The 25,774-nt window shown below is 51.8% G+C and overlaps 13 protein-coding genes across 13 annotated transcripts; 5 read left to right on the top strand and 8 right to left on the bottom strand.

Moving 5' to 3' along the window:
* Window positions 1-255: 255 nt before the first annotated feature.
* Window positions 256-2,686, bottom strand: BDW74DRAFT_22396 (WD40 repeat domain-containing protein). The gene is made up of 2 exons (XM_073732254.1): window positions 2,142-2,686; window positions 256-2,093 (listed from the first exon to the last, which is right to left on the bottom strand). Exons 1-2 carry the CDS (start codon window positions 2,601-2,603, stop codon window positions 369-371), a joined length of 2,187 nt encoding a protein of 728 aa, XP_073583560.1. The 5' UTR covers window positions 2,604-2,686; the 3' UTR covers window positions 256-368.
* Window positions 2,687-3,892, bottom strand: BDW74DRAFT_22395 (uncharacterized protein). The gene is made up of 3 exons (XM_073732253.1): window positions 3,429-3,892; window positions 3,096-3,283; window positions 2,687-3,016 (listed from the first exon to the last, which is right to left on the bottom strand). Exons 1-3 carry the CDS (start codon window positions 3,631-3,633, stop codon window positions 2,771-2,773), a joined length of 639 nt encoding a protein of 212 aa, XP_073583561.1. The 5' UTR covers window positions 3,634-3,892; the 3' UTR covers window positions 2,687-2,770.
* A 259-nt stretch (window positions 3,893-4,151) lies between these two features.
* BDW74DRAFT_178409 (2-oxo-4-hydroxy-4-carboxy-5-ureidoimidazoline decarboxylase) lies at window positions 4,152-4,806 on the bottom strand (the record flags this gene model as incomplete). Its single annotated transcript, XM_073729198.1, has 3 exons — window positions 4,152-4,196; window positions 4,252-4,351; window positions 4,406-4,806. The coding sequence occupies 3 exons, from the start codon at window positions 4,804-4,806 to the stop codon at window positions 4,152-4,154; spliced, it is 546 nt and encodes a 181-aa protein (XP_073583562.1).
* Window positions 4,807-5,551: 745 nt separating this feature from the next.
* Window positions 5,552-9,789, top strand: BDW74DRAFT_153596 (putative GPI-anchored cell surface glycoprotein). Its single transcript, XM_073724546.1, has 4 exons — window positions 5,552-5,936; window positions 6,000-6,187; window positions 6,251-9,325; window positions 9,382-9,789. The coding sequence occupies exons 1-4, from the start codon at window positions 5,863-5,865 to the stop codon at window positions 9,426-9,428; spliced, it is 3,384 nt and encodes a 1,127-aa protein (XP_073583563.1). The 5' UTR covers window positions 5,552-5,862; the 3' UTR covers window positions 9,429-9,789.
* BDW74DRAFT_22424 (uncharacterized protein) lies at window positions 9,456-9,759 on the top strand. Its single transcript, XM_073732255.1, has one exon. It carries the CDS (start codon window positions 9,539-9,541, stop codon window positions 9,719-9,721), a length of 183 nt encoding a protein of 60 aa, XP_073583564.1. The 5' UTR covers window positions 9,456-9,538; the 3' UTR covers window positions 9,722-9,759.
* Window positions 9,790-9,798: 9 nt separating the features above from the next.
* Window positions 9,799-11,030, bottom strand: BDW74DRAFT_178411 (pseudouridine synthase PUS4; the record flags this gene model as incomplete). The annotated part of the gene is made up of 2 exons (XM_073729199.1): window positions 9,799-10,943; window positions 10,997-11,030. The coding sequence occupies 2 exons, from the start codon at window positions 11,028-11,030 to the stop codon at window positions 9,799-9,801; spliced, it is 1,179 nt and encodes a 392-aa protein (XP_073583565.1).
* Window positions 11,031-11,319: 289 nt separating this feature from the next.
* Window positions 11,320-13,675, top strand: BDW74DRAFT_22450 (uncharacterized protein). Its single transcript, XM_073732256.1, has 3 exons — window positions 11,320-11,623; window positions 11,708-12,141; window positions 12,195-13,675. Exons 1-3 carry the CDS (start codon window positions 11,419-11,421, stop codon window positions 13,326-13,328), a joined length of 1,773 nt encoding a protein of 590 aa, XP_073583566.1. The 5' UTR covers window positions 11,320-11,418; the 3' UTR covers window positions 13,329-13,675.
* A 287-nt stretch (window positions 13,676-13,962) lies between these two features.
* Window positions 13,963-15,193, bottom strand: BDW74DRAFT_178413 (EBP2 family rRNA-processing protein; the record flags this gene model as incomplete). The annotated part of the gene is made up of 3 exons (XM_073729200.1): window positions 13,963-14,267; window positions 14,325-15,009; window positions 15,062-15,193. The coding sequence occupies 3 exons, from the start codon at window positions 15,191-15,193 to the stop codon at window positions 13,963-13,965; spliced, it is 1,122 nt and encodes a 373-aa protein (XP_073583567.1).
* A 266-nt stretch (window positions 15,194-15,459) lies between these two features.
* BDW74DRAFT_153603 (heat shock factor-binding 1 family protein) lies at window positions 15,460-16,146 on the top strand. Its single transcript, XM_073724547.1, has 3 exons — window positions 15,460-15,662; window positions 15,731-15,830; window positions 15,928-16,146. The coding sequence occupies exons 1-3, from the start codon at window positions 15,591-15,593 to the stop codon at window positions 16,035-16,037; spliced, it is 282 nt and encodes a 93-aa protein (XP_073583568.1). The 5' UTR covers window positions 15,460-15,590; the 3' UTR covers window positions 16,038-16,146.
* On the bottom strand, window positions 16,129-17,588 carry BDW74DRAFT_22457 (protein disulfide isomerase family protein). The gene is made up of 2 exons (XM_073732257.1): window positions 16,940-17,588; window positions 16,129-16,874 (listed from the first exon to the last, which is right to left on the bottom strand). The coding sequence occupies exons 1-2, from the start codon at window positions 17,448-17,450 to the stop codon at window positions 16,282-16,284; spliced, it is 1,104 nt and encodes a 367-aa protein (XP_073583569.1). The 5' UTR covers window positions 17,451-17,588; the 3' UTR covers window positions 16,129-16,281.
* A 2,141-nt stretch (window positions 17,589-19,729) lies between these two features.
* Window positions 19,730-20,763, bottom strand: BDW74DRAFT_22467 (PIN domain-containing protein). Its single transcript, XM_073732258.1, has 3 exons — window positions 20,584-20,763; window positions 20,112-20,489; window positions 19,730-20,056 (listed from the first exon to the last, which is right to left on the bottom strand). Exons 1-3 carry the CDS (start codon window positions 20,588-20,590, stop codon window positions 19,911-19,913), a joined length of 531 nt encoding a protein of 176 aa, XP_073583570.1. The 5' UTR covers window positions 20,591-20,763; the 3' UTR covers window positions 19,730-19,910.
* Window positions 20,764-20,925: 162 nt separating this feature from the next.
* BDW74DRAFT_153610 (putative oxidoreductase, 2OG-Fe(II) oxygenase family) lies at window positions 20,926-22,544 on the top strand. Its single transcript, XM_073724549.1, has 6 exons — window positions 20,926-21,293; window positions 21,343-21,402; window positions 21,453-21,506; window positions 21,559-21,575; window positions 21,635-21,788; window positions 21,838-22,544. The coding sequence occupies exons 1-6, from the start codon at window positions 21,114-21,116 to the stop codon at window positions 22,477-22,479; spliced, it is 1,107 nt and encodes a 368-aa protein (XP_073583571.1). The 5' UTR covers window positions 20,926-21,113; the 3' UTR covers window positions 22,480-22,544.
* A 55-nt stretch (window positions 22,545-22,599) lies between these two features.
* On the bottom strand, window positions 22,600-25,546 carry samB (MYND-type zinc finger protein MUB1). The gene has a single exon (XM_073724550.1). It carries the CDS (start codon window positions 25,053-25,055, stop codon window positions 23,271-23,273), a length of 1,785 nt encoding a protein of 594 aa, XP_073583572.1. The 5' UTR covers window positions 25,056-25,546; the 3' UTR covers window positions 22,600-23,270.
* Window positions 25,547-25,774: the final 228 nt, after the last annotated feature.

Here is a 25,774-nt window from a genome sequence, read left to right on the forward strand (position 1 = left end):
TTTCGGTAGGGCCTTGGCGGTGGATGGGAGCTCCATAGTAGGAGATAGAGGGCTGCAGCAGCGAGCAGTGCCATGTCTTGGTAAACGAGTCTGACATTAGGCAACAGAATAAATGAAGACATAAATGCTCATGTCTTCTCATCCTAATCGTTACTATACATGCAAGGTGCCAAAATTGCTAAATACAGTTGTGCAAAGCCCAAGAAATCCAAAACCAAAATGCGACCTACATCGACGCCAATGCATCTAAATGAAGTGAATCATAAACCATACCGCCTATATATACCATATCCGCCTATGTCCGAGCCAGAAATAAAGCCAAAGATGGGGAGTTTTGTGTGAGTGAAGACAAGTGTAAAGCGATACTATTATTCCGCCATCGAAGAGATGGGCCGGGAACAACGCACGCATATCAACCGCTGCTTGCCATTTCGGCCCTTGGTCGCCTTGAAATTTGTGCCCCAACAGCTGTCGCACCTTAGAACGTCGTTGTCAGCTTCAGAGGCATTTGACGACGCATACTCGCTGCTGAGTATGCTAGCCCTAGTGAGCTTTCGTTCCGGACTAGGCCGTGGATTTGGATCCAAGAGTCCGGGGGAGTTACGGTGAACAGCGAGCGCGTCCTGGGTGATCTTGCTGTAGAAGGCATAGCTCTGGTCACCTTGTAGCCAGAGTGGATTGTCCTTGACGTCTCCCCCTCTGATTACTGCAGCTGCTGACTGAGGCGCAGGCGCCGCGCGGGGGTCTTCTGATTTAGTGCCGGCGCTGGTGCGTTTTTGCTTCTCGGCAAAGCTTGACCGTGGGCTTGAGAATGATGATTTGTACGCTGATGGTGGCGGAGACGCAGTATACGTTGAGCGGGATTCGCCTCGTGCGCCAGATGAACCGCGTCCCGGACTTGAGTTCCGAGAAACCCCTCGCATAACCTTCTGAGGAGACGGACTTCGCGTCCTAGGCGGCTGACGGTCTTTGTTGTTCGTGCTGTCATGTCCAACTACCGAGTTGCGCCATGAGATAATCCGCTCCGATGGCGTCTTGTGAGAAGACTCCTTGCCAATGGACGAGGCAATGCTGTGTCGCGCCGAGTTGGACCGGCGCAGGAGCCGCCGTGAGATCGTCGAATGGGTGTCCCAACTATCATATCTACGCTTATGATAAGCACAGTCCTGCCGGAAGACCTTGATCTTTCCTGAGTAGTCGGCTGCGATGATGATATTCCCATCTGGATGCGTCGAACGTGAGAGGAATCCGGGCGACTCTTGAGCCAGCTTGCTGGCCGTTGATAAGCGATTCTGTCGAGCGTTTCCCTTCTTGGTGTTGCTCTCAAGTGTTATCGGTGGCGGGTTGCAGAGGTCGTAAATCGGATCTTCTGAAATCCCTAGCACCTGCTTCGTCGAACTTGGCGCCATGATGGCAGCCGTTACTATCGACGATTGAGTGTCAAGGACCTCAAAGGCCCGTTTATCAGCATCTTTCTCAACTGGGCCCAGCGGCCATATATATGCCCTACGATCCTCACTGCCGCAAATTACATGCTTTCCGTCGTCGCTGAAGGTAGCCCGAATCTGGCTGCAAGTGTTCTCGTTACCGCGAAACTTGGCTTCCAGAGTCCGGTCCCGAAAGTCATAGAGGCGGATGCGCGAATCGTTGCTCGTGATTAGAAGTTTCACCGCGCCCTCCGGGTCACCTCGAGGCAGAACCATAGAGTCGATACCAGTAATCTTACTGCCCTTCGCGTTGCGCCCGCGAGCCGAGCGAACATGGATGCTCCCAGCTGGTTTCAGGCCATCCGTTTCGTATATGTTTAGCATCCCATTGAGACATCCGGCCATCGAGTGCCTTCCGTCAGGAGTGAAGGAAACAGATGTAATCATATCCGGGACCGTCACATTGAATGCCACGCTCTTATCTGGAATGCTCCAAAGTCGAAGTTTCATGTCCAAAGATCCTGCAAGAAAGAAGCGGTCATCGCGGGGATGGAATTGAATTGACGTCACAAAATCACTGTGTTTGAAGCAGCACAGACACTCTGGTCGAGAAACATGCCATAGCCGCACGGTTTTGTCCATTGACGAGGAAAGGAGGAAGTTATTCTAGCGGGATTAGCGAGCGCAGTTGAACAAGTTGGCAGAACTCAATACCTTGCTCCAGCTCAAATCAAGAATGCTTCCGCTGTGGCTGTCATACACCTGAACCGGCTTTGGCTTGAAGACTGGCGCTTTTAGCCGTGGCAAATCATCCCCCTCACCATCGGATTCACTAGTGTCACGATCTTCCGGGTTTGTGATGACCTGCCAGACTCGAACTTTGCGGTCTTGACCAGCGGCCGCGAGATACCTGCCATCTTTCGAAAAGCACAAGGCCCAAATGGCTTTCCCGGCAGCTTTGCTTTTTTGCGAATCTCCTGTTTGAGGGCGCTCGTCTTCCTTGACTAGGGCGGGACTATCAACACCCTCCAGCTCCTGGGCTTGAAACAGCCGGTTAAAGGTCTTCTCTTTCTTGTAATGAGCCCTAACTCGGGCGTACTTTGGTGGCGGTGGAAACCTAGGAAAGAAGCCTATCGGTTGCGCAGCGGCTGGAGCATCATTGCGCGCATTACCCATTTCCGATACATTGTCTTCTTCATCGGAGAATAGATCTTTCTTTTTGCCGGGAAGAATGCGACTCAGGAAGGAAACACCTTTTCTATGCGATAGTCAGCTTGATTTGCCATTGAAAACAGGCACTCCGGAGCAGAGTGGGACAAGGCAAAGCGGGGTGCATCAAGATGTTATATGCGCAATTCGGAGATGAAGATTTCCAAATCCGATGTGCATATGCAGCTCGCTTTCACGGGGGCAAGCAGGACGTACTTCTTTTCTTTGATAAGAGGCCTCTGCGGTGCCTGATCGCCGCGGTTCAGACCCTGGTCGACAGGGCTGTATCTGTCGGAGCCGCCAGCTTCAGCCTCGTAAGACGCTCTCCCCAATAGTCTTAGCGGAATCGACTTTTGGGTATTGGTGCGCTTGATAATGTGCTGTATTGGTCGCAAACCAATGCAATCAGCCACTAGTGCTCACATGTTGCAGAAGTCTTGGAAAACAGGACGTCCTTACTTGAGACAACGGATCAATCGCGCTGGACTCAGCGCTCTCTAGAATGGTCGGGGATGATGTGGAATTCCTGCCAACGAGGCCAGAACCGGAGCCAGAGCCATAAGGCGCAGGGCCTGGGCGCAAGGGCTTCCTCGCAGTGCTGGTCGCATCTTGCTGATTCCCGCTTGAACCGGAAGCAACATCAGACGCTGCAGATCCTGGCAGAGAAAAAGCAAGCAGCAGTCAGCGAATTGTGATCCTTGCGCAACATCACCCGGAGCTTCCGGGGGCTCGGGACACGAGGCGTGAGGTGCCGGACAGGTCAGATCACGGCGTCTTGTGACAAAAACTTACCAATGGGAAACGACTGGGAAGTTCGTGTCAGTCCAGATCGCACTGGCGTGATGGGACTGGACTCGTCTGCGATACCGTGATCGTTGTTGTTGGTGGTCAAACCCGAGGGGTCACTGGTGACGATCGCGGGGACGGTCGAAGCCCGTGAGACCGAGACCAACCCTGGGCCGTCTCCAGGCGCACTCAGAGCCTCCGCCTGCGCCATGGGGGGGTTTTATTCATCGCACATGCGACGGACGATGGGCGAGCTGCGACGATAAGGACGAGAAGGGAGGAGGAGGGAGAGGAAGTGGGAAAGGTCGGATCGAGCGCGGCGCGATTAATTATTAGTTCGTGGTACTTGACTTTAGTGGTCGTACTATCTCAGTCCGGGGCTGAACAGGTTTTATTATTATTGGAAAGGATACTGGGAGATTCTCCTTGTCGCTGACAGTCAATCTTGCCTCTCTTGTCTCATTTTAGTGAGAAACGCGCCCGTTCTGGACCCTGGTCTGCGGATAGAGACCCTCTATGAAATCATAGTTACTCCGACACCTCCGTCTTTAGCAAATCTAATCTGTACAGCCTCCACTACTGCAAGACGAACACACTGCACATTATTCAATCTCTTGTCGTCTTGTCAATGTCAAGTTTTTCTCTTGTCCAGGGCGCCGGGGAATTTCCTCCAATCGAGGCTGAAGCCAGGCTGTCAGACTAGGGTTTATCAGCAGAAATAAGCCTCCATTAACACAACTTGCTTGCCCGGTCTTTCGCGATTGCAACCATGCCCTGCCAACGAGATAAGAATCCTTCTTGCCCCCCGGAGTTCATGCAAATGACTCACCTGGATGATCTCCTCAATTTCCCGCTCAGTGTCGCCCCGGTCAATTCTCGCACGCATCTCCTCCATAATCACGCCCCGGCTTCGACCATTCACGAACGTCCTATTTGTAGCCCGTCAGCTTTAGTCGAACCAGTCCACGGCCAACATCACATACACAAATCGTAGTCCCGGGAACTTCTCTTCATACTCGGCATTTAACAATCGCAGCTGTTCTGCCTGCTCTTCCGCGCCGGTATTCAGGTTCGCCTGCTCCTTTCTGCTGAGTTCGCTCAGGTGCTCTGCCGCGGCTGTTTTCGGCTGGCCTAGACGGGGATGCGATCCGAGAATTCCCACGAGGATGTCTCGATCGGCCGGTGAATTGGCGGCCGAGAGTGCCGACATCCGGCCTCCCACGGCGTCTATTAAGCTTGTATAGGAAGAGAAGGTCTGATTAGCGAGGACCGGGGTCATGAGAGTGTGAAGCTCTGGCGAGGACTCGAACAGTGTGTCGAGGGTCTGGAATTGTTGCTCCTGTGGCAGCTCCTTCAGAGAGGAGGGTGGGGGGAGAGACAGCATCGTGGTCGGTATGTGGTGTTTTCACAGAAGCTCGTTTTACGCAGTACTCGGTGGAAATAGAGACAACAAGCGTTGTACACTGTAGACAGCATAGATATAAGTACGGGCCATCGCCGTGAAGTCATTCCCCGCGTCGGCGCTTTCCGAGACCGAGTGCTCTGGGAAAGCGGAGTCCAGCGATTATGAATCCATGACCATCGTCTTCAACGCATTGTCGAGAGTGAGGAAGCTAGCCGAATCAATGGAAGGATTCTAGAATGCTGCCGTCGGTGACAACCTTCTTCTAACATCGATAGTTCTCGCCAAGCGCCGTCTATAATTGTCGATTTGGGGCATCGGGCACTGGACTATTGTATCACGGGTGGAACTCTAAATCGCGATAGTAAAATAAACTGCGGCACTGCTACACCTACAATCAATGACATTGTTGATGTTACTCCGTACAGAGTTAGAAGTAGCGCAGGGAAGAGGCCAGGTCGAGCTTTCCTCATCAGCCCAGCCGGCCCTGTTGAGAATCTTTGGGATAGACTCCAAGAAGCTTCTTCATCACTTTTTCCTGTTCTAACTTCCAAGTACCCACGGACCACGGCCTACCCCGTATTCGAGTCTTCGATCCAAGCGTGACAGCCAGTCAGGATTGAGCATTGAAATTGTTTCAGAATTGGGCAGCCAGGAACCACTGGATCTAAACTACAACAAGCGGACAGTTCAGTCCGCTGTTGAACTCGCCCAAGAGTGGGCCACTAACAAGAGCCGGGAGACCCCTTCCCCTGAGGGTTCGTGAGTCTGCAGTCGGCCGTTCTTCAAGCTTTCTATCCAGGAACCAGCTTGGTCTTCATCTCATCGTTCTTTTTAATTCGGGGATGGGATCTTTCGTTTGACCTTTTGCCATTGTCGCTCGTTTTTGCCTTGTACCTGTGTCTGTGTCTGTTCCTGTGTCTGTTCCTATTCTGTTCCTGCCTCCCAGAATCCCCCTCCCCCTCCTTGTTTGTACAACGACAAACGCCCTTCCAGGTGTCACATTCCAGGTCTACTCCAGCCTGATGCGTTCGCGCCATGTCTCTTAATGGATTAGATAATCCCACGGTCCTTGAAGCATACCAGATCGCTCTTACCGAAGCTGGAGGATGGTACGTTCATCAATCAATCTTCACGGTCCCGGATTCCTCCTAACACATATCATTTCCCGACAGGTTTCTTCTACGCTATGTGTCAAGGGATGAAATAGCTCTCCATGAGCGCGGCACTGGAGGAGTGCCCGATGTGCGGAATGCGATTGAAAGCTACGAGGAATCCTCTCCGCTCTACGGGTTTCTACATTACCGTCGGAGGAAGGTCGTCCTCAGCTATCTCCCTGAGGATCTATCCCGACTCGTGCGAGGTTTGCATTGACCATTGGCCATTGGTCTCTGATACCGCTAACATAAGACTCACTTTCTTGTAGCCAGAACGACAGTTCAATTCAAATCGGTCCTCGACAAATTCTCGCCGCATGATACGGTCTTCTCCTTGTCGCAACCGTCCGAATTGACGGAGAGCGCCCTTTCGTCCGCGTGTCTCCTACACACAGCTTCAGGTTCTATAACGTCTTCTTCGAGCTCGCTCCGCCGTCGCAGACTGATGGAAATCGCGGAAGATGCAGAGGAGTCCCCCGCCAAGGATACGGTGCAGACTCAAGCTCCAGCCCAGGATGCCCGACAGCAGTCGTTCAGTCAAGTGTCGGAAGCCACAGTTGTGCCCCCATCAATAGCATCAACAGCGCCTCAAGGACCCAATGGCGATACATCCGTACCAACGAGTCCGGATGACGACTACGTCAATGGTTTGTCGCATTCTGTCTCTGCAGATCCACGACCGGCCTCATCCAGGGACTATGCCGATGATTTGTCTCTGGCGCCGTCGGAATCCCGGCAGTCTACACAGTCGGCGAGACCTTCCATTCGAGACCTTGAACGCGCAGCGGGGATCAAACCCAAGGTGAAGCTAGGACCCAGGCCTTCAGTAGATGGTAGTGGACGGCCGCGCACAGCGGGTAATCTGGCACGCAGCGTTGAGCAAAGACCTGTCGCGTCTCTACCTGCCGGCATGCGAGCATCTCCGTTCCGCAAGTCTAACCCTTCTCTCGCCCGTCCTCGCTCCCACGGGAACCCTGTGGCGACTCTAACTGCCAAGGTACCCCCAGTCCCCCCGCTTTTGGTGCCGCCATCTTCAATGTCAATTTCAAGACCCCAGCTTTCTCCTGGTGCCAAGTCGCTGAGTGCACTATCCACATCTTCAACGTCCAACGAGAAGGAGCGCCTTATGAAAGCGCTTCAGCTACGCAAATCGCAGATGCAGAAGAGGGCACAAGCAGCGAAACAGACCCAACCACCAAATGAAGATATCAGTAACGCAACACAGGATGCGAACGACGACCTAGTAAGTCTTGGGCTACACTTTGAGAACCAGAAGTATACCAAGGGACGGCAGAGGTTGTCTAGCATTTCGGAGCATGACAACAAAGGTCCACTCTCCATGATACAACCTGAAAACCAACAGGCTGACTCTCGTGGAATTGCCGGATACCAAGGTCAGGCGAAAGATCTTCCTGGCCCGACCGAGGAGGAAACAGTCGTAGAAAAGGACAATGATCAGTCTGACTATATGCTGCCAAGAACTACGTACTCACCCGCAGATCCTGGATCGATTCGTGACGAAGAGATTGCGGAAGGAGCTGTTCTTTCTGCGCCCGAAACCGATCCTATTCAAGGAGAACCAACTGGGTCCACCGGAAATGACATTAAGTGCGGCACCGGTTCTTCTAGCGCCATTATTGACGTCCCACTTGAAGACAATTCTCAAAATCCCCCAGACTTGGGGGAAGAAGAAATTATCCCACCTCGCCCGCCGGTCGACGAGGAGACTTTCGCTACAAACGAAAACGAGGTGGTCGTGCCCGCCGATACAGACGAGAACGTCCACCCCCAGTCAATCCTTCAACCAAAATCACCCGTGTCTGAGACGCGGTCGGCATCCGTCACCGACTCTTCGACAATAATTACTTCTAACCTCGTCGATTTGCAGAATGAACCAACGCCTGAAGTTATAAACTTAGATCAAGAAAACGCAACAATCCGAAAAGAAAGACGCAGACCTGCCCTTGAGCCTATACAAGTTCCGACCCCCGATTATTCTGATGACGACAGTCTCTCTGATGATTCGTTCATGGAAGAATTGAAAAGTGCTACAGTCGAGGAGGCGAAGCCCATCTCGGTGGGAAAGTCTCCGCTCTCACCGGGTTATTCAAACGGGGGGAATGTTCAGTCTGCGCCTGATGCTTGGAGAAATTCGCGTGCGGTTTCTAACCCAAGCGCTATTGGACATCAGTTTTCTAACACGCCTACTTTCGCTACCGGCAGGTCCGTTTCAAGCCCCTTTTCACCGGCCGAGAACCCCACCGGTCCTGTGTTGGTGGCCAAAAAGATAAATGTTTCCTCCGGAATCTCTAAACGCATCAAGGCTTTGGAGCAGTTCTCCAGTAGCCGCGATGGACCAGCAACTCCGGCCGCGGGTGTCTCCAACCCAACTGCAGCCTCCTTCGAGAGTCTTAGAAAGCGAGCTTCCATATCCTATGGAGGTGGTAACTCGGAGATGCCACGGCTTTCACCGGAGCCTTTCTCTCGAGCTGCCAGCCTAAGACGGCCCGATTCGAGAGCTAGCACCAATACCGAACGACCCGCAAGCTCCGTGTCTGTGACAGCACGCATTGTTCGTGAACCTATCGCTAACGGGAACGAGCTGAACAGGGGTACAGAACCCGGCTTGCTCAACCTGCAGGCTAGTCCGCTCACTGTGGAAACTGGCATTCTGGACGAGTCTTCTTCCCGAAACTCTACCCCGGAATCTATTCCAAACAAAGAAGAATTGCGAAGCAAGTCTGCCTCTCCTGCCAATGTTCCTACAGACTCCCCGAAACCGCCCTCGGCTGCCCCACCACGTTCGGACAGTAGATTGTCTGGGTCCTCCAAGAACGATGGATACTTCCTTTCAAGATCTCCAAGTGAAACATCGGCTTCTTCGCCCGAGGAGAAAAGGGAATCTCGCGCCTCCAGACTTCTCCGTCGGATGTCTTCACTCACTTCACCCACGCGTCGAAGCATCGCCAGCTCGAGAAGCCCAGCAGTCAAGGAGGAGGAGGAGGAAAGCATGCCATCTGTATCAAAGGGCCCCAAAAATACAGTGGAGCTTCCTGCAACTGTTGATATTGGCGAGGTCAATGTTCAATTTCCTGACACCCTCCTTTGGAAGCGGCGATTTATCCGAATTGATAGCCAAGGCTTTTTAGTCCTGACTCCAGGGAACGTCGACTCGAGTAACCGCAACATGATCAAACGATACCATTTGTCCGAATTCCGAACTCCGTGCATACCGGACGAAGAACGGCAAGAACTTTCGAATAGTATCTTGCTCGACTTTTTAGACGGAAGCACTCTGCAATGCGCCTGCGAATCAAGACAGGGTCAGGCGTTCGTTCTCCAAAGTGAGTTGTATAGCCATTTCCTCGAAAATACATTACTGGGAGACTAACTAGAACAGCTCTTGTCGACGCCCATAGCACTCACCAGCAACTCGTGTCCAAATAATTGTACTGCTCCCTATAGCATTCGTTTACATTTCTTCCGATCTAAAATCCCAATTTTCATGCATCCATTCCCTTCCTACACCGTCTTGCTTTCTTTCCCTATCATCATGCATGTTTCCAGCGGTATACCCTATCAAAACGATTTTCCTTGTCATTCTACCGGCTATCTTCCACTTGACACTGCATCTGAGGCGTCATTTACCCTTCAAACTTCAACTTTCTTTTTCGCTCGACATTTCTCGACCAGATGCATGGAATCATGAGTCAGACTTGTTACATAGCAGCCATTGCTAGGCGTGTGTTATAATTCGTGCATGATCTAATTATACCCTCATTATATTTTATGTATAAAATATGGTACAATCTTCTATCTAATTTTTGCCTTCTTCGGCAGCTCTCCTTTGCTCCCATTCTTCAAGAAACCCCTTGACTTTCGGGCCCCAGACCTCCTCGCCGGCTTCGAGATCTTTGTATTCCAGGATCCGATCAGACTCCAATGTAAAGTCCGCCTGGCGAGATCGGACAAGTGAACTCATGAGGCCACAGCTACCAAGGGCTTTGCCTAAATCATGCGCCAAAGAACGGACGTAGAAGCCTGAAGAGACGGTCATGGTAATCTTGACCGCAGGTGGCAATGGCAAAGGTTTCGATTCTTCTGAAGGTTCAGGTTTTGTCTCTGTCATCTTTTGCTCCTCAGGATTTGACACGTTACTTTGCTCAGGGGCCGGTGCTGCATCGCCTTCGGCGGAAACCTTTTGTTTTTTCACTGCAGACCCATCGGAAGTAGCTTCGTCGCCTTTGGGGCCGTCTACTGGAGGCGATTTGCGCTTCGAAGAAGCATCGGCATCATCAGCGGCCGTAGCAACAGGAAGGGAATCATCCTTCGCCAAAAGTTTTTCCGCAACGGCCTTTTCATCAGCGGGAGCCTCTTCGGCAGGCCATTTATACTCATGTGTCCCAGGTTCGTACCACTCCAGAACCCTCAAGTCAGTCACTTCAACTGGCCTAGACAGGATCTCAATAGGTGGCTCTTTCCCTTCCCTGGCATACTCGTAAAGCTTCTTTCCCTGAACCTTGAGCGCTGAGAAGATAGGCGGACGCTGCATGATCTTCCCCCGGAACTGCTCGAGCGCCTTCTCCACCGCTTCGCGGGTAATGTGTTCGTAGGGGGCTCGCCGAACAACTTTGCCTACCGCATCATATGTATCTGTCTCCGCGCCAAAGATGACTACCGTTTCGTAAGTCTTCGTGCATCCAAGAAAGCTGTTGAGAAATTTTGTCCCCTTTCCAACACCCGCCACAAGAACTCCGGTTGCCATAGGGTCGAGCGTCCCACCATGCCCAATCTTAACATCAAGGCGCTGCGACCGACGGCGTCTGCGTTGGGTGTTGTTCTCTTGGTTGCGCTTTGCGCGTTCGTGCTCGAGCCATGGCTTGAAGAGGTCGGACGGGTTGAAGTGCTCCTGGAGTTTGCGGACAACGTCGGCGGAGCTGACACCTTGGGGCTTGTGAACGGCTTGGCCTGTTAGCTGGGGAGGGAGCGGAAGAAATGTTCCATCCTAGACGTACCAAAAACGCCCTCGTAGATCTTTTCTCCGGACATAGTGGTGCGAAAGAGCCTCAGTCCTTGACGGAGATGAAGTCCCATTGACTGCAAGGAAAAGAGGATTGAGCTAAGAAAAGTCAATATAAGACTCCTAGCTAATCCAAGCCAGAATTATGACTTTCCGACCTTCTTAGAAATTCAATCCGGAGCTGGAAGAAACTTAGAATAATGATGCGCTCCCGAGAGGCTCCAGCCAGTAAGTACTGTACAGTAAATTACGGGCATTATTACCAGTCGTCATTTAGGCCCTCTCCTCGTCTCCCCAACTCCCCTCCCTCCCCTCCATCCTCCACTACCTCGTCATCCCCTGCGCCTCTCCCACATCTCCAGGTGATCCCTGGGCATTTCGCACCCCCAATTAAGGCGTCATGCAACCTCCCGAGACATGACATCCCGAGAAGATAGCGTCCTGGCCGCAAGGGACCCGTCCGTCTCCGACGAGAACGACTGGGAAGAATTCAGCTTGTCCGAGGTCAGAATCCTGGTCCCTGGCAAGTCGCGTTATGCCAATCTTCTCATGGCCACACCAGAGAACCCAGTCCAGGTGACGGGCTGTCTGGAAGAGGTCGAGGAGGAGCAGGAATCTCTAGGTTTGTAATATACTTACATCCTTTACTTTACCGCACGTTGAGCGAACATGGCATAGCTAATGTACATTTGCTTCTGCGCATCAGTTCTCGACCAGGATTACCTTACGAAACGTATTGTCCTCGACGACGTGAGTCACTTCGCCTATGGCCAACATAATGACGGCGAAGTCGGAATCTGGGTTGCCGGCCGGGCTGGCTGGTTCTCTATCTCCCCCGCGAAGGGATACCGGCCGATGTTCAACGAGGTTGTTGAGGCGATTGATTTGCTGTACTTTCTGACCGATCGACACAAGCCGAAGAGGAGCAGCAGGAGAAGGAAGAGTTGGGCCCCTCCGAGCCTGGAGTATCTGTGCGATGAGTATGTGCTTCACACGCATGGGATTTGTGAAGACGGCGATGATTCGTTGGAGGTTTTCTACAAACATCACAATTTTTTGATGTCGCGCATGTTTAGGGGTGAGGAGGAGGTTAATTGGGCGGAGTCAAGTATTTTTGCGCATCTTTGCGAGAAGTTCCCGGTATGTTTTCTACAACCTTATGGAGAAGAGTGTTGATTCTGACGGTTTTCTAGGAGATTTATGAGGAGTTACGCGCTCAGAAAGAGTCAAAAGAGGCCGAAACAGAGGAAGAAGACAATGCCGAGGACGAACCTGAGGATGAGGATGTAGAAATGGAGGAAGCTAGGGCTCCTACACCGGACCCGACAACCGTCTCAAAATCCCAGGCAGATGCCATTTACCAGGTGATCCTTGATCTCAAGGAGGAGGGACACCTCGCCAAGCGACAATTGAACCTCGAGCTTGTGACATCAACTTTGATGACACGCTTCGTCATTGACGAACTGGAGTATGCGCAAAATCTCCTTTCGAAAACAGCTACTGCCATCCTTGAATCTATGAATGAGGCGAAGACGAACACTTTTGACTGGTCCAAGAAGGTCATCTATAAAGAGCTGAAAGCTGCTTCAAGGAAGAATAAGAAGACCTTGGAAGATGTGACATTTACTCCGTTGCGGCCGCGCATAACTGTGGACGATAGCTCCTCTGACGAAGAGAGTGAACATGAGCAACAGCCAAGACAACGGAGACCTCGTCATAGAAAGTCTGTACTGCGGCCAAAGAGTCAGATCGCAGCCAAGAGAACCGGGAAGCGGACTCGGAGCGCAGCGGCGAATGACGACCTTTCGGACGATAACCAAGATGCAATGGACGAGTTTGAGACTCCAACCAAGGTTCGCGGCCATGATCTCGTTAGGGACCCCTTGTCGACGACGCGGGCAAAACGCCGTACTCGATCTATCCTGTCAGATCCCGAGTTAACTCCTTTTATTGAGAGAACACCACTCCAGGAAACACTTCAAAGCCGAAACACTTCAGTCTCTGCTGTTGAATACGTGCCCGACACCGGATCTTCCCATGATCCCAACCTCCCAGTCGATACGTGGAAATGCAAAGTACCTGGTTGCGACAAGATCATCACCAAATGCTCGTCTAAGCGCGGCAAGGAGCAAATCCAAGATCATTCTCTCGCACATGCAGATGATACAAAGGCAAAACTCGACCTAGTCGAGGCGGAGAGAAGGCTTAACGTCAACTTTCACGTTGATAACCTACTCAACCGTATTCGGGGTATGGGAGCTTTGGACGGCGCTCTGGCGGCTCTAAATGGCGAAACCAACGGCACACATGACGATATTGGTACCTAAGACGCAGGTGATGACTAGCAACACGTTTCGCTCGATCCGAGCCGTCCTACATCTAAATGCATATCGTGGACCATCCACGTGCCGCGCTCAGCGCGCTTTTTGAGACGACTATTTGAGCTCATCCTACTCGAGTCGCAAAAGAACCCTAGGCCTCGCTTCCTGATGAGAAATGCTGAGCGCTTAGGGTGTGACCTGGCACTCCTCCAACATCACATACCGACCAGCCGGGCCATGGACCGTCCTCATCCATGTTCGGCAGTCGCTCAGGCTTAGGTGGGATATTACCTACTAACCCAATACTCAACCCCGGTGTCGGATGGTGACTAGACACAAACTCAACGGCCAACTAAGCCTTCCATTCGAAAGATCTCAATAATGTAGCATTTGGAAAGCCTGAGACGCACAGCGCGAGCTCATAGATAATCTACATACCCATAGCTACAACTCCAATCTAGTAGCCTCGCTACTTCGAACCTAGTTGAACAAATTGCTTTTCAAAACCTAATCAATCCCAAACGCACTCGCATCCTTCCGGTATCCTCTTGGAACGAACAGAAGAAATAAAAGCAAAGAGTTGAAGAGGTACAGTACATCGCATCTAATGCATACACTCAATACAATGCAATACAGTTAACTAAGCCCTTCCCCTAGCTGCAGCCCGCTTACTCTTCCCGGGACGCTTAGGGCCACCGCTACCACCCTTCATCTTCTTGACGGAGAAGTTTCGGAGATCACCACTTGACATAGCATCACCGCTCTTCGCATGCCGCTTCTTGCCGCCAAAGCCGTACTTCTCGTTCTTCTTCTGGCGCTTCAGGTTCGGCGCGCTCGTGTCACCGCGGGCGCGCTTGCGGGGGTTCTCGGAGACGGCGTCTTCAACGGCAACGTCGAAGAGGTCGTCGGCGCCGCCGTCTTGGCCAGATGTGTCGTTCTTTCGCTCTGTCATGGTTCGTCAGTAATGTCTTCGGATAAGATTGAGATTTCAAGGTAACGCACTCTTCTTCAGGTCGTTGATCCTCTCAATGGCCTCCTTCTTCTCCTTCGCGCGCTGCTGCAACTTCGCAACCTGCACCTGCTTGCCGAACTTCTTCAAATCGCGCTGCTTCCTCGCCTCCGCAGCGGCCTTCTTGCCCGCAGCCTCATCGTAAAGCTTCTTCTTGATCTTGCCCATGTGCTCATCCGTCTTGACCATCTCCGCAAAGTAATCGCGAGGTCTCGTGAACGGCACACCCTCCTTCTTGAGCAGTTTTCGCGCGGTGATAGCGGCCGTCTGCGCTGTCTTGTAGAATGCGAGCTCGCGGTTCAGGTCATCGTTGGCGTCTGGGACCTCCATTTCGTCTTCGGCCTTACTGATAAGCGAGTTGTGTTCGGAGAAGGGAGTAAGGTGGGAGATGAAGGAGATGCGCTTTGTGGAGGCCGTGAGGGCAGTCGTGTTGTTGATTGTGAGGCGTTGGTGGGGGATTACGTCTTCGCGTTCGTCTTCGGAGAGGTCGGAGAGCGGGATATCTTCTTCTTCTTCTTCCTCCTCCTCCTCGTCGTCTTCCTCGTCGTCTTCGGCGGCGTCATGTTGTGATTCCTCGGCGGCCTCGGCGTCGTTCGTGCTCTCTTCCTCGTCCTCTTCCTCCTCGAATTCGGATCCAGATTCCTCGGGCTTCTTGGCCTTAGCCAATTCTTCCTTCACCTGACAGCCTATCAGCAAGAGATCAATCATTAAGAGCAGGGGAGAAACAAACTTTCTCCTCCTCCGCACCGGTCAAACCCTTCCTCTTTCTCGCGGCCTTGACCAGCTTCTTCTGCTTCTCAGCATCGTAGTCCCTCCCCTTGTGCTCGTCAAGAGCCTGGAGCAATTTGCTTCTCTTGGGCATCTTTGCTTATATTGATAACAGCAATGGTGAGCGAAAATGCGATGTTTTGACTGTATGTGTATGTAGAGGCTCGGAGCATCAATCTACGGGATTTTTTTTGAACTGCGAATGGACTAGCACCGATATGGTATGGCGCTCTGATAAGGATCCACTAAGACAGATAAGGTTAGCGCAACATTTTGTGGAGGATCATTGATCCGATAGCCTTTCTCTTATCGATAACAGGGTCTACTCGGAGTTGGCGGAGCTTCGAGTTTGTTCGTCACTGAAGCCCGAACTACGTTGTTGGGTATGTTGATTAGGCTGCGCGAGTTTTACTGCCTGTAACGCCTCAAACGACTTTTGAAACAAGCCTTGCTCGTCAGTACGCAAATCAAATCCCGGGACCTCGCAAACTATGTCAGCAAACGATGATCCTACGCCAACGGAAACCACGGGCCTGTCCCCTTCGGCCCCTACTCAAACACAGGTTCGGAGCTCGCGCGATGTCGGCATATCCAATCGAATCTGCCGCGCTAACAATTGCTCCGAGTATAGGGCACAGATGCACAGGGTCAATTCACCGCAGCCGTAGATGACCTACTCGACCAGCTGCAGCACAAATTCGATACCGTGTCGCGGGAGATGTTCGGGAAGTGTGAGTGGCCCGTTTTTTGCATGGCATTGGCTCTACCTTAGCTTGCCCCGGTACTTTGAAACTGGCTCTAGAAATGCTAATTTGTTCCATTTGGCAGTTGACGACATGGCAAGACGGCTCGATGAGCTGGAGGCTTCGCTGAGTGCTGCGGAGGATGCGGGGGCGGGGGCCGCGACCGCGACTACTCCGACTCCGACGGCGAAGTGATGTATATACATGTCTGTCGACTCTGCTGCGGAGGTTGTTATGTTGATTATAAGATACCCTATCCTACAGATATTCGCACTGCTACAATTCTGTACATTGAAACAAGAAATCAATTGCATCATATTCATTCTTTCATCCGTAGAGCAGTAAGTATATAGTAATTTTTCCTCAAACGCTGCATGGCAATAGTCATACATCAATACAACCCCATGTTCCCAAAAAGCCTTAGACTCGGTAGGCTCATTTACAGCTCATCCTTAACGACAGCCTCAACCTTCTCCTCGAGCTCAAGGAACTTGCGCAGAACATTGCTGCGCGAAACCATATCGTCGACCTTCTCCGGCGCAGAGCCGCCCTTAGCAATAACTTTCTTCAGGCGCTCAAGCTCCTTAGCAGCGTAGTCCTCATTCTGGGCCAGCTTCTCCGCGACCTTGACGTAGTACTCGGCGTACTTGCCACCAATGGTCTTAGCAACTTTCTTCGCCTCCGCAACCAGCTCCGGCAGGTTCTTAGCGGTAATGTACTTGACAACAAGCTCGTCAAGGGTAGCAATGGTGCCGGCCTTCTCGTCCAATCCACCACCGGGGGCACGGTGGGTGCCGGCCTTCTCGTTGAGGAACTCGACAAAGGCCTCCTCAGAGCGGGCACCGTTGTAGACCTCGCCCTCGGTGGAGCCCTTGGGGAAGAACTTGATCGTGGGGTATCCGGTGACGCCCTGGGACTTGGCGACGGCCTTGGAGTTCTCAGCTTCGGCGTCGACCTTGCCAATGATCACGGAGGATTCGAGAGCGAAGTCAGTGGCAAGGGTTTCCCAAGTAGGTGCAAGCTTCTTGCAATCTGAGAAGCAACCATCTATTAGCACAACGTATCGTAAAACGTCAAGGAGAGAGGCAGAAACATACGTCCACACCAAGGCGCCGTGAACGCAACAAGCACATCCTTGTCGCCACCAATGGCACTCTTGAAAGTCGTATCGGTCAACATCTCAACATTGCTGGGCTCCTTCTTTGCGCCCTTAGCCTTAATACCAGTCTTCTCCGTGATGAACGCAGTCAAACTCTCCAGATCCCGTCCGCCCTTGTAATCCTCGGGCGTCTCGCTCTTGCCATCGAACCACTTAAGGGTCGGGAATCCCTGGATGCCGAACCTCTTGCCCAGATCGCGGTTCGCATCGGCATCGACCTTGGCGATGCTGACCTTGTCCTCGGCGTGCGCAAAAGCCTGGCCGAGCTCCTCGTAGACCGGGGCGAGGTTCTTGCAGTGGCCACACCAGGGGGCGAAGAATTCGACCAGGGCGGGCTTGCCCGAATTCAGGACGACCTTGTCAAAGTTTTTGGGGATCAGGTCGAGGACTGCGGAGCGGGCGGTGGCGAGGGTCACCAGGCCGCTAAGTAGGAGAGTGCTGGCGCGCATTTTGTATGTCTCCGCGGCAGCGAAGGACTTGTGGTAGTAGAGTTGGGAGGTGTTAGGCAGATCAACTGTCGAGTATGATTGGGAGAAGAAGGGTTCAATCCGAGCTGAGCGTGGAGCTTTAGTAGTCGCGGAGCATTAATAATGGAGCAGCTCCGGCGTGGATCTGCGGCTAAAAAGAGGACACTTGTAACCAAGCCTGGGGCTTAGATACGGCATTACGGAACTGAACGTCATCGGATATAGATACGATCATACGAGATACTATTAGAAAAGATGATGCTTGCTCTCCCGCTTGGTAGGCTATCATTAGCCTTCTCTCTACTCTATACTTCTGAATTTTGAGGTTCTCGGTAGTAGGGTATCTATACGCTACTCTTCCAACTACTAGTGCAGCACTGGAGATATATCAAGTAGATTTTTTGGGACCATGGCGGCCAGCACAGCGTGTTCCTTAAGTGTGGATGGTCATAATAAGTTGTCATAGTGTGTTCATGTCCATATATCTTGCAGAATCACCGTCTCTCAAACAACCATTTGTTCGCATCAGCCCAAGTCTTTGCCTCCTTAAACTCCTTGCCCGCATTCTGGGAACCCTTGTAGACCTATAGATCGTAAGCGGTTTATCATTGTCAAGTATTGATGGATGAAGTGGAACCTACCGCATCCCAAAGTTTAAATGCCCTGTCCAAGTTTCCTGTGAAGCTATCGCTGTGCTGGAACCATTCCTTGCCCTTTGCCTTCACCTCTTCGCGCGCCTCTTTGGAGGTTGGATCAGACTGAAGTGGCAGGTCGTCGAGGTACGTCCGCACAGCAATTCCCAGGCCGCAGTCGTTGTCATCAATGAACGGAAGGCTATATATGTTAGATTGCGGCTAATCATACTTAGTGCCACACTTGCCTGATAGCTAGTTCGGTCCAGTCATTACGATCGCGGTTTGCGTCTCCGCTGAGAAGCAGGCTGACGAGTGAGATTTCGATGAGGTTTCGCAGTGTCGCGCGGACTTCGGTGATGAGTGAACGGTAAGAGAGTAGCTGTCTGCTCAGGGGCCCAGAGTAACCAATGTTCCTATGACGCAGCTTTCCAACGCAGGCAACGCGAGAAATTAACATATTGAAAGACTTGTCCTCATCTAGAGTACAATTAGTGAACGGCTTGTTATCGAAAGTGTGACTGCTTACCAGAGCCTCTCATCGGCCCTCCGGATACATGTGAGAACCACTGTTCAGCATTGAGGACCCCAAATCGAAGCAATTCGATGGCCACAAACGTAGCTTCTTCGAGGAAGTCTTCTGGTTTGAGAATCGACAGGGCTTGCTCTAGGCAAACACCCCAAGGCGTGAGTTGATGCTTTTCGTTGATATATCCACGAAGTTGCAGGAACCGCCAGTATACATTGGCGAGAATTTCATCTTTCGTCGATAAGGGCTAACAGTGTTAGGTCTGGTCGGCAACAGATATCGGCGCGTCTTACCGTGGCATCCTTGGGTGCAAATGTTTTCGACGCGAATTCGGTGTCTTTCAAGCTTTGGACGGCAAATTTGAACGGTCCAGACGAACCCTATACTTGTTAGAAACTTTGTGATAGATAATAGACCAACTAACCTGCAACTTTTTGACTCCTTCGGTGTACCGGTCACTCGCAATCTTCCAGGACCGGATAGATTGTACTACCGGAGGGGCCGTTCGGAGAGTGATGGTGGAATCGGCATTTTCATCATACCATGTCCGTACATGGATTGTTTTGCTCTGATAGAACCGATGGAGGTGAGTTGACAGTAGGAACATGGCCTGTTCTCTTAGCGGGGCAAGGATCTGGCCAGCGACCCGCTGGTAAACTGGTGAGTCCTCAATGCCTAGAGGCAATGAGATCAGAACTTCCCCAGACGTTAGATAGTTTGGAATATCAGGGCCGAGCATTCCTTTCGACATATAGAAGTAAAGTTCCTCCGGAAGGCGCTGCCCGATCACCTCGTGCATGTCATTGGGTGCATTTTCAACATCCATTACATTAACCCTTCCCTCCATGTCCATAACCACATGGTGTTTGACATTCATGTAGGCGCGCTTGTAGCGGTCCGTATACTGAAGGTCCTGCATGCGGCGTTCCTCTTCGTACTGCCCACATAGGGCCAGGGCGCTTCGTCCGGCATTATTAAACAAAGTCAGAGCATCGCGAACAGAAGCAGCTTTTCCTGGGAACGCGGGGTTTTCGAAGAATGGGAAGGTCTGGAGGAATGAAGAGCCGAGAAGGAGGACAAAGTCAAGGAACTGTTCATTCGATAACCTGCCAAGTTCATCTTGACATGTATGTTTGGTGACCCAGGAAAATTGTGCAGGATCGATTTCAATTCGTGTGACAAGCTTCTCGACGTCAAATAGAAGTACTTCCGATGGTCCCCAGATGGCGTCAATCACGGAATTGGGGCCGTTGCTGAGATGAGCGAGCTGTAAAACGAATGTCAAAGACTGCCAATTGTGCAGCGGCGATGGCTGGGTATGTTACTTACTTGCGCGGCGGCACTGTAGGGCGCTACCATGTAGTCGACATCATTTTGAACGAGAATGCGCTGCAAAAAGCGATAGAGAGACTCCGGTCGGGGAGTACCTTAACAGGCCCGTCAGCACCTCGCAACAAAACCAGGACCAATACCAAGCCATACCAACACTACTAAACGCATCAACGACCTGGTCAGCCTGCTGCTGGTCATACAGCTCCCAAGCATGCTCAAATGCCCTCGCGGTCTCATGATGCACGTGGGGTCGCTGGTTCTTCTTCCCAAAGTCCAAGCCATTGAATACAAAGATACAGGCCACGCCCAAGTCCTTGAAGACCTGCAATTCCTTCTCAATGTTGCTTCGTAGCGCGAAGGGAAAGCCTCCGAGGGCAATCAGAAGCGGCTCTCGGGTGGAGGGATGGAGGAGGTGCTGAGAGATGTAGTGCGACGCATCGATACCAACGACAGCCCCCTTAAGAGCGGAGAGGGGAAGCGATGAGGTGCGGGCAGGACTGCCAGAGATCCAATCGTCAAGCGCGCGGACTATAGATCAAGCACAGACGGTGTCAGTGTGGTTTGGTTCCACTTGGAGTTTGTATCGAGTTAGATTTGGAGCTTCGCGGGGACTTTGACTTACTGGGCATTCTTGAGCTGGTCGGAGCTTGTTCAGGTACGGTTCTTAAGAGCGGGAGCCAGTGACCGGCATGAAGGACTTGATGCGGGGTTTGAGGAAGCTCTCAGCTAAGGTAGGAGATAGGAGTGGGGAGAGAGGGGAGAAGAGGTTGTAGAGGCTGAAAGCAGAGAAGTTGATCACAAAGTTCAGAGAGCTGATAGCTTGATGCGACTCCGGAGTTCAGGTTCCAAACCAACAGACAAGCCCCGATCCAATCACGGGATCCACCAGTTTATTTGCCAAAGCCAGATACATACACTATTTAGTCTACTTTGCACGCATTCCAGCTAATCAATAATCATCCAACTGACAATTGCTGATGTGAAATGTGAATACAAATGGTGGGGCCAAAGATAACGTTGCCGATACTACGCATTAACTAAAATATATCTCCAACGCTGCCACACTATCTGTATCTCGGGTCTCCCCGCATCCACTCTATATAACCACTTTTCTTTTCTATATATTCCCAAGAAGATTCACCAGACCTAAAAATGAGTGATTCAACACCCGTCGGGCCCGCAATCGAGCTGCCCATCCTCGATATTTCCAACCCCGAGGATCCCGCCGTGGGCAAGGCTATGCTGGATGCTGCTACGAAGTATGGTTTTCTCTACGTAGACAGCAAAGGGACCGACTTTAGCGCCGAAGATGTGCGCAAAGCTTTTGAGCGGGTGAGTGTCCCTACTGTTCGAGAGTATATAGGATACTAACCTCTCCCAGTCGAAGAACTTCTTCGCCTCGCCTGTAGAGGAGAAAGAGCCCTGTCGTATTCAGTCGAACGTCCGTATCAGGCCCGACCGAGCCGCTTGACATCACTAACATCAATCTAGAACCGCGGTTGGTCTGGAATGCACTCCGAGACGCTAGATCCTGAACATCAGCGGGTTAGTACCAGGTTTAGTCCCATTCAAAGTATACATGACTAACTGCACATAGACGGGCGACTTCAAAGAGTGAGCTTCACATCCATGACTATATACTTCGAGCAAAGAATAACCAGAAGACGTATCAGAGCTTTCAACTTCGGAGAATTCACCACGGAGGGCAAAGCCCAACAGCCCCTCCCTCCAGCACTTGCGCCTCATGAGCCCGAAATCGGAAACTTTGCATCCCTCTGCACCAAGACCTGCAACCGCATCCTCAGCCTGCTATCCCTAGGCCTTGAAGTGCGCCTCCGTCACCCATATACGGCGTAAAATAGACTAATCTAGCCAGATCCCTCCCTCGTTCTTCACAACCCGGCACGACCCCACCCAAGGCTCGACAGGCTGCATCCTCCGATACCTATACTACCCATCCATCTCAGATCCCCAGACTGCAGAGTACGACCATGCTGTTGACGTGCGCGCCGGCGCACATTCCGACTACGGAAGCATAACACTGCTTTTCCAGAGACCCGGACAGCCTGGGCTGGAGATCCTCACGCCTGAGGGAACTTGGGCACCTGTTGCCGTGGAGCCCGGCAAGCCAGCTCAGGCTCAGGGGCAGAACGCTGATAATGGCGAATTCGCATTCCCTCCTATACTGGTGAACATCGGCGATTTGCTCAGCTACTGGACGGACGGACTACTCAAATCGACCGTGCACAGGGTTGTGTTCCCGGCATCAGAGCGGACGGGCAATAGCTCGCAGGATCGGTACAGTATTGTGTTCTTCTGCCACCCCGTAGATTCGACGGAGTTGGTACCCGTGCCTAGTGAGGTGGTGAAGGCTTACCGGGAGGCGAAGGGTGCGAAGGCGGACGAGAGAGTGGGATTTGGAGGGGGAGCTGGTGGTCTTGAACCTGGCAAGAGGGCGCTCACGGCCGCGGAGCATCTTGCGATGCGGTTGAATGCGACGTACGACTTCAGGCAGTAGGTGACTGCTGAGTAGACAAAAATCCACTTGACTCCCTGTCCTACCATGTGCAGCTCCTGGCAGGGCTTGCAACTTATCAAGGGTAATATAGTTTTGTAGCCACGCCCAGGATTATGTCCATACAAAACCTGAAGGTATAGTTATGAAGTTGTAGGTCACTATGTGATTGCTAAGGCTAAGTATATATGCACACGGGCCACTGGATGCAATGGACAAAAACTGCTCTCAATAGGGCGGAGTTCCACCAAAGAACAAAAATATACTCCAACAAATATACCTAAATAGCCAAGGGGATAACAGGTTCAAAAAAAGCAAAAAGCCTGCCAAAATGAAAACGTCCAGGAGAGTCGGGGAATGGAACTGATGAGAATGACACTGACAAAAGGAAAATCGTCCGACGTTAGGGCAACGGTGGATTAGAAACTCTGTACTGGTAAGAGAGAGCCAAGAAAGGCAACACAAAGAAGAGACATGTAAGACAGATGACTGAAAATGATGTCGTTCATGGCCGCTAGGGGTAGTCGTATGAATAAAAGAGCCGAAAGACTCAGCATAAATGAAATGGCCCTGAAAAGGATCGAGGCTGCAGAGGAGCAGCGGTTGCAAAAAAAAAAATGACATACAAAAGGTATCTTTCGGTAAATAGGAACACCGCCAGGTTCCGAATGCCATGCACGGGGTAAATAAGCAAAGTCCTTTGGAAAGAAAACAGCATGAAATGAGTAAATAAGAGCGACACGAGACGCTATGCAAGCCGTATGCAAGGGGAAATAGGAGACGAGTTCATCCCGTTATGTCGTGGCGCACCAGTGTCGGTGAAAGAGCCACGCTGCTTTCTGACAGTCCTTGCTGCAGTATTTGGTGCGACGGCAGCGGCGGCATTTGGCGAATTGACGCGTGAATTCTTCCCACTTGCCGCATTTGTAATTCGCGCACTGACGAATGCCACCTCGAGACTCGTCCTTGCGGCAAAGGTTCCGCATCACGACGCACGCCCAGTAGGACATGTCTTTAGAATGATGGCGAGCCGTAAACTTCTCCACCAAGGGGAAGATGTTGACATCGTCAGGAAGCAGATACTCGTCCTCTTCCTCGAAAGGTTCGATAGGAGAGGCTCCTTCGTCCAGCATTTGAAGCTCTCGGTCAATCTTGAGCCTTGGCACGAAATGCGAGTTCTGGAAGTATGAGCGGAGATTACAGTATTTGGATACGTAAGCCAAGAGCTGAAGGGACATCAAGACATCCTCTTCGCGGGGCATCGTATTCAGGTAGTTCTGCGTGGCGGTGTTGGTTGCCCTATCGCGGAAGTAGAGAGAATAGGGACTGGGCACGATAGGCGGCGAGTTGGTGTTGTTCACGGCTTGTGCGTTATCATTGGTGATTATGCTGCCATCGACGGCGGAACGGTGAGTGATGTTGAACGTCTCTGCCTCTTGGCCTTCTGAGGTGGTGTCAGTCACAGTGTCAGTTACCGTCAGATCATGGGTTGAGTCGGTAACGCTATCGATCATGGCTTGTCCATCGGTAACATCATCAATGTCCATGCCACCCTGGAGGCCAATAATAGGCTCGGCGACATCTCCTGAGCCTGAATCATCGCCCATTATAGCATCTTCACCATTGGCATCATCTGAGTCCCCTGAGGTTGATTGATGCTGGCTTAAGGCCGGACGCAAGTGTGCTTCAATCGAGGTTGGTGCATTGTTGCGGATGTGACCAGAACCGCTCGGGGTAGTGGGAGAGTCGGGTTGAGATGCAAGTCCATTGAAGGCGGCGGGAAGCATGCTGGGAAGCCTTTCGGTATCCCTCACGGGGCGTAGTCCGAACCCATCAGCAGCATCCATCGAAGGGATGGCCGTTGCCAGGGGCTGGATTGCTCTATGGCGTGGGTTTGCATGAGACCTATGAGCGTGCGCATCCTGGCCAAAAGTGCTTCTTTCAGGTGGCGATGTCATTGGTGCACGGGGCAGAGTAGCAATGTCCATAGCATTCGTGTCCACCGCACGAGTGTCATGGAAGAAAGGAGGGATCTCGATGTGGGTGGGAGGTGGTTGACGACGAGAGGTGCGTTGCTCGTTACTCGAGACATCGGAGAACGATGAACGACTCGTTCCATCGCTTGTCGTCGGAGTGATCTTGTGATGATGGTGGTATCTGTGTCGTTGTGCTTCAGGATCTGATCGAGCGCGCACTTTGTCCATGACCTTGATGTAGTTGTCTAGAATAGTTGCAATCACAGGCACCATGTCCGCCTCGACGACCCTAGTTCTGACATTTTCCGAGCCCCGTACTCCAATATTAACAACACATTGGAAGGCGAGGCTCCACTTCCACATCTCCATCAGGTTGTTACTCCGGCCCTCCTTGAGGATACAAACCAGTCTTTCAATGCCGCCATCGACGGTGAGAATGTCGCGGATCCTAGCGGAGGATGTAGTCAAGTAGGCTAGATGGTTGAGGGAGTTGATTAGAGGCAGCGTCGACGTGCAGTCCAGCGCCCGGCGGTCATAGAGCGTTGTAGTGATATTAACCGCCGCTTTGTTACAGCTGGGTATAGAGAAGTTCAGTTCTCTCATTTTCGCCTTGTTGTATTTCGTCTTACTGACGATTCCGAAGGTGCTTTTGAGTTCTTGTGTTTCTGAATTCTCGATCTGATGGGTAGAGGACGGGAGGGTGGGAGAACGGAGAATTACTCCAGACACATGTCAGGAGAAGGAGAAACGGGAGAGAGCCAAAAGGTCCCCAGTCGGGAGAACAACCTTAGTATCGAAAATGTCGGAATGAAAATGTCGGATGAGAAGAGGTGTGTCGAACGATGGGGGATAGGCCTGAAAGGAAGGTTGTTCAGGCCAAGGCCAGTCACGGAGTCAGGCGCTGAACCGCTGAAGGCGGTGGCCAGATCGAGACGAGACAATAGCGAGAGTACCTCGAGGAAGGAGAGATTAAGGAGGGAAAGTGCGGATAGAGATGAGAGCACAGTCAAGAAGAAGAGGAGAAGCAACTGATGGCGAATTCGCAAGCAAGCCGTCACACGCTGACAGAAGAATCTGATGACCGCAGATGTAACTTGCTTGGTTAGCAGCAGCAGTAGTATGAGGGGGCGGCGGGCGGGCAAAAAGGAGAGTCTGCGAAAGCGGAGACCCTGTGGGCCTCACATTTCAGGCATACACTTATTGCCACGGGTGCGCCACCACGCGCACTTGATTGATCAACTGCTCTCTAATTTAACAATAATCTCTTTATTCTCTGCAATCTCGGCTTTCGGCTGCTTCTCGCCCATGGCCGCATTGTCTTT

This window comes from Aspergillus multicolor (genome assembly GCF_047715735.1).
Source record: "Aspergillus multicolor strain CBS 133.54 unplaced genomic scaffold BDW74scaffold_13, whole genome shotgun sequence".
In the NCBI taxonomy this organism is placed as follows: Eukaryota; Fungi; Ascomycota; class Eurotiomycetes; order Eurotiales; family Aspergillaceae; genus Aspergillus; species Aspergillus multicolor.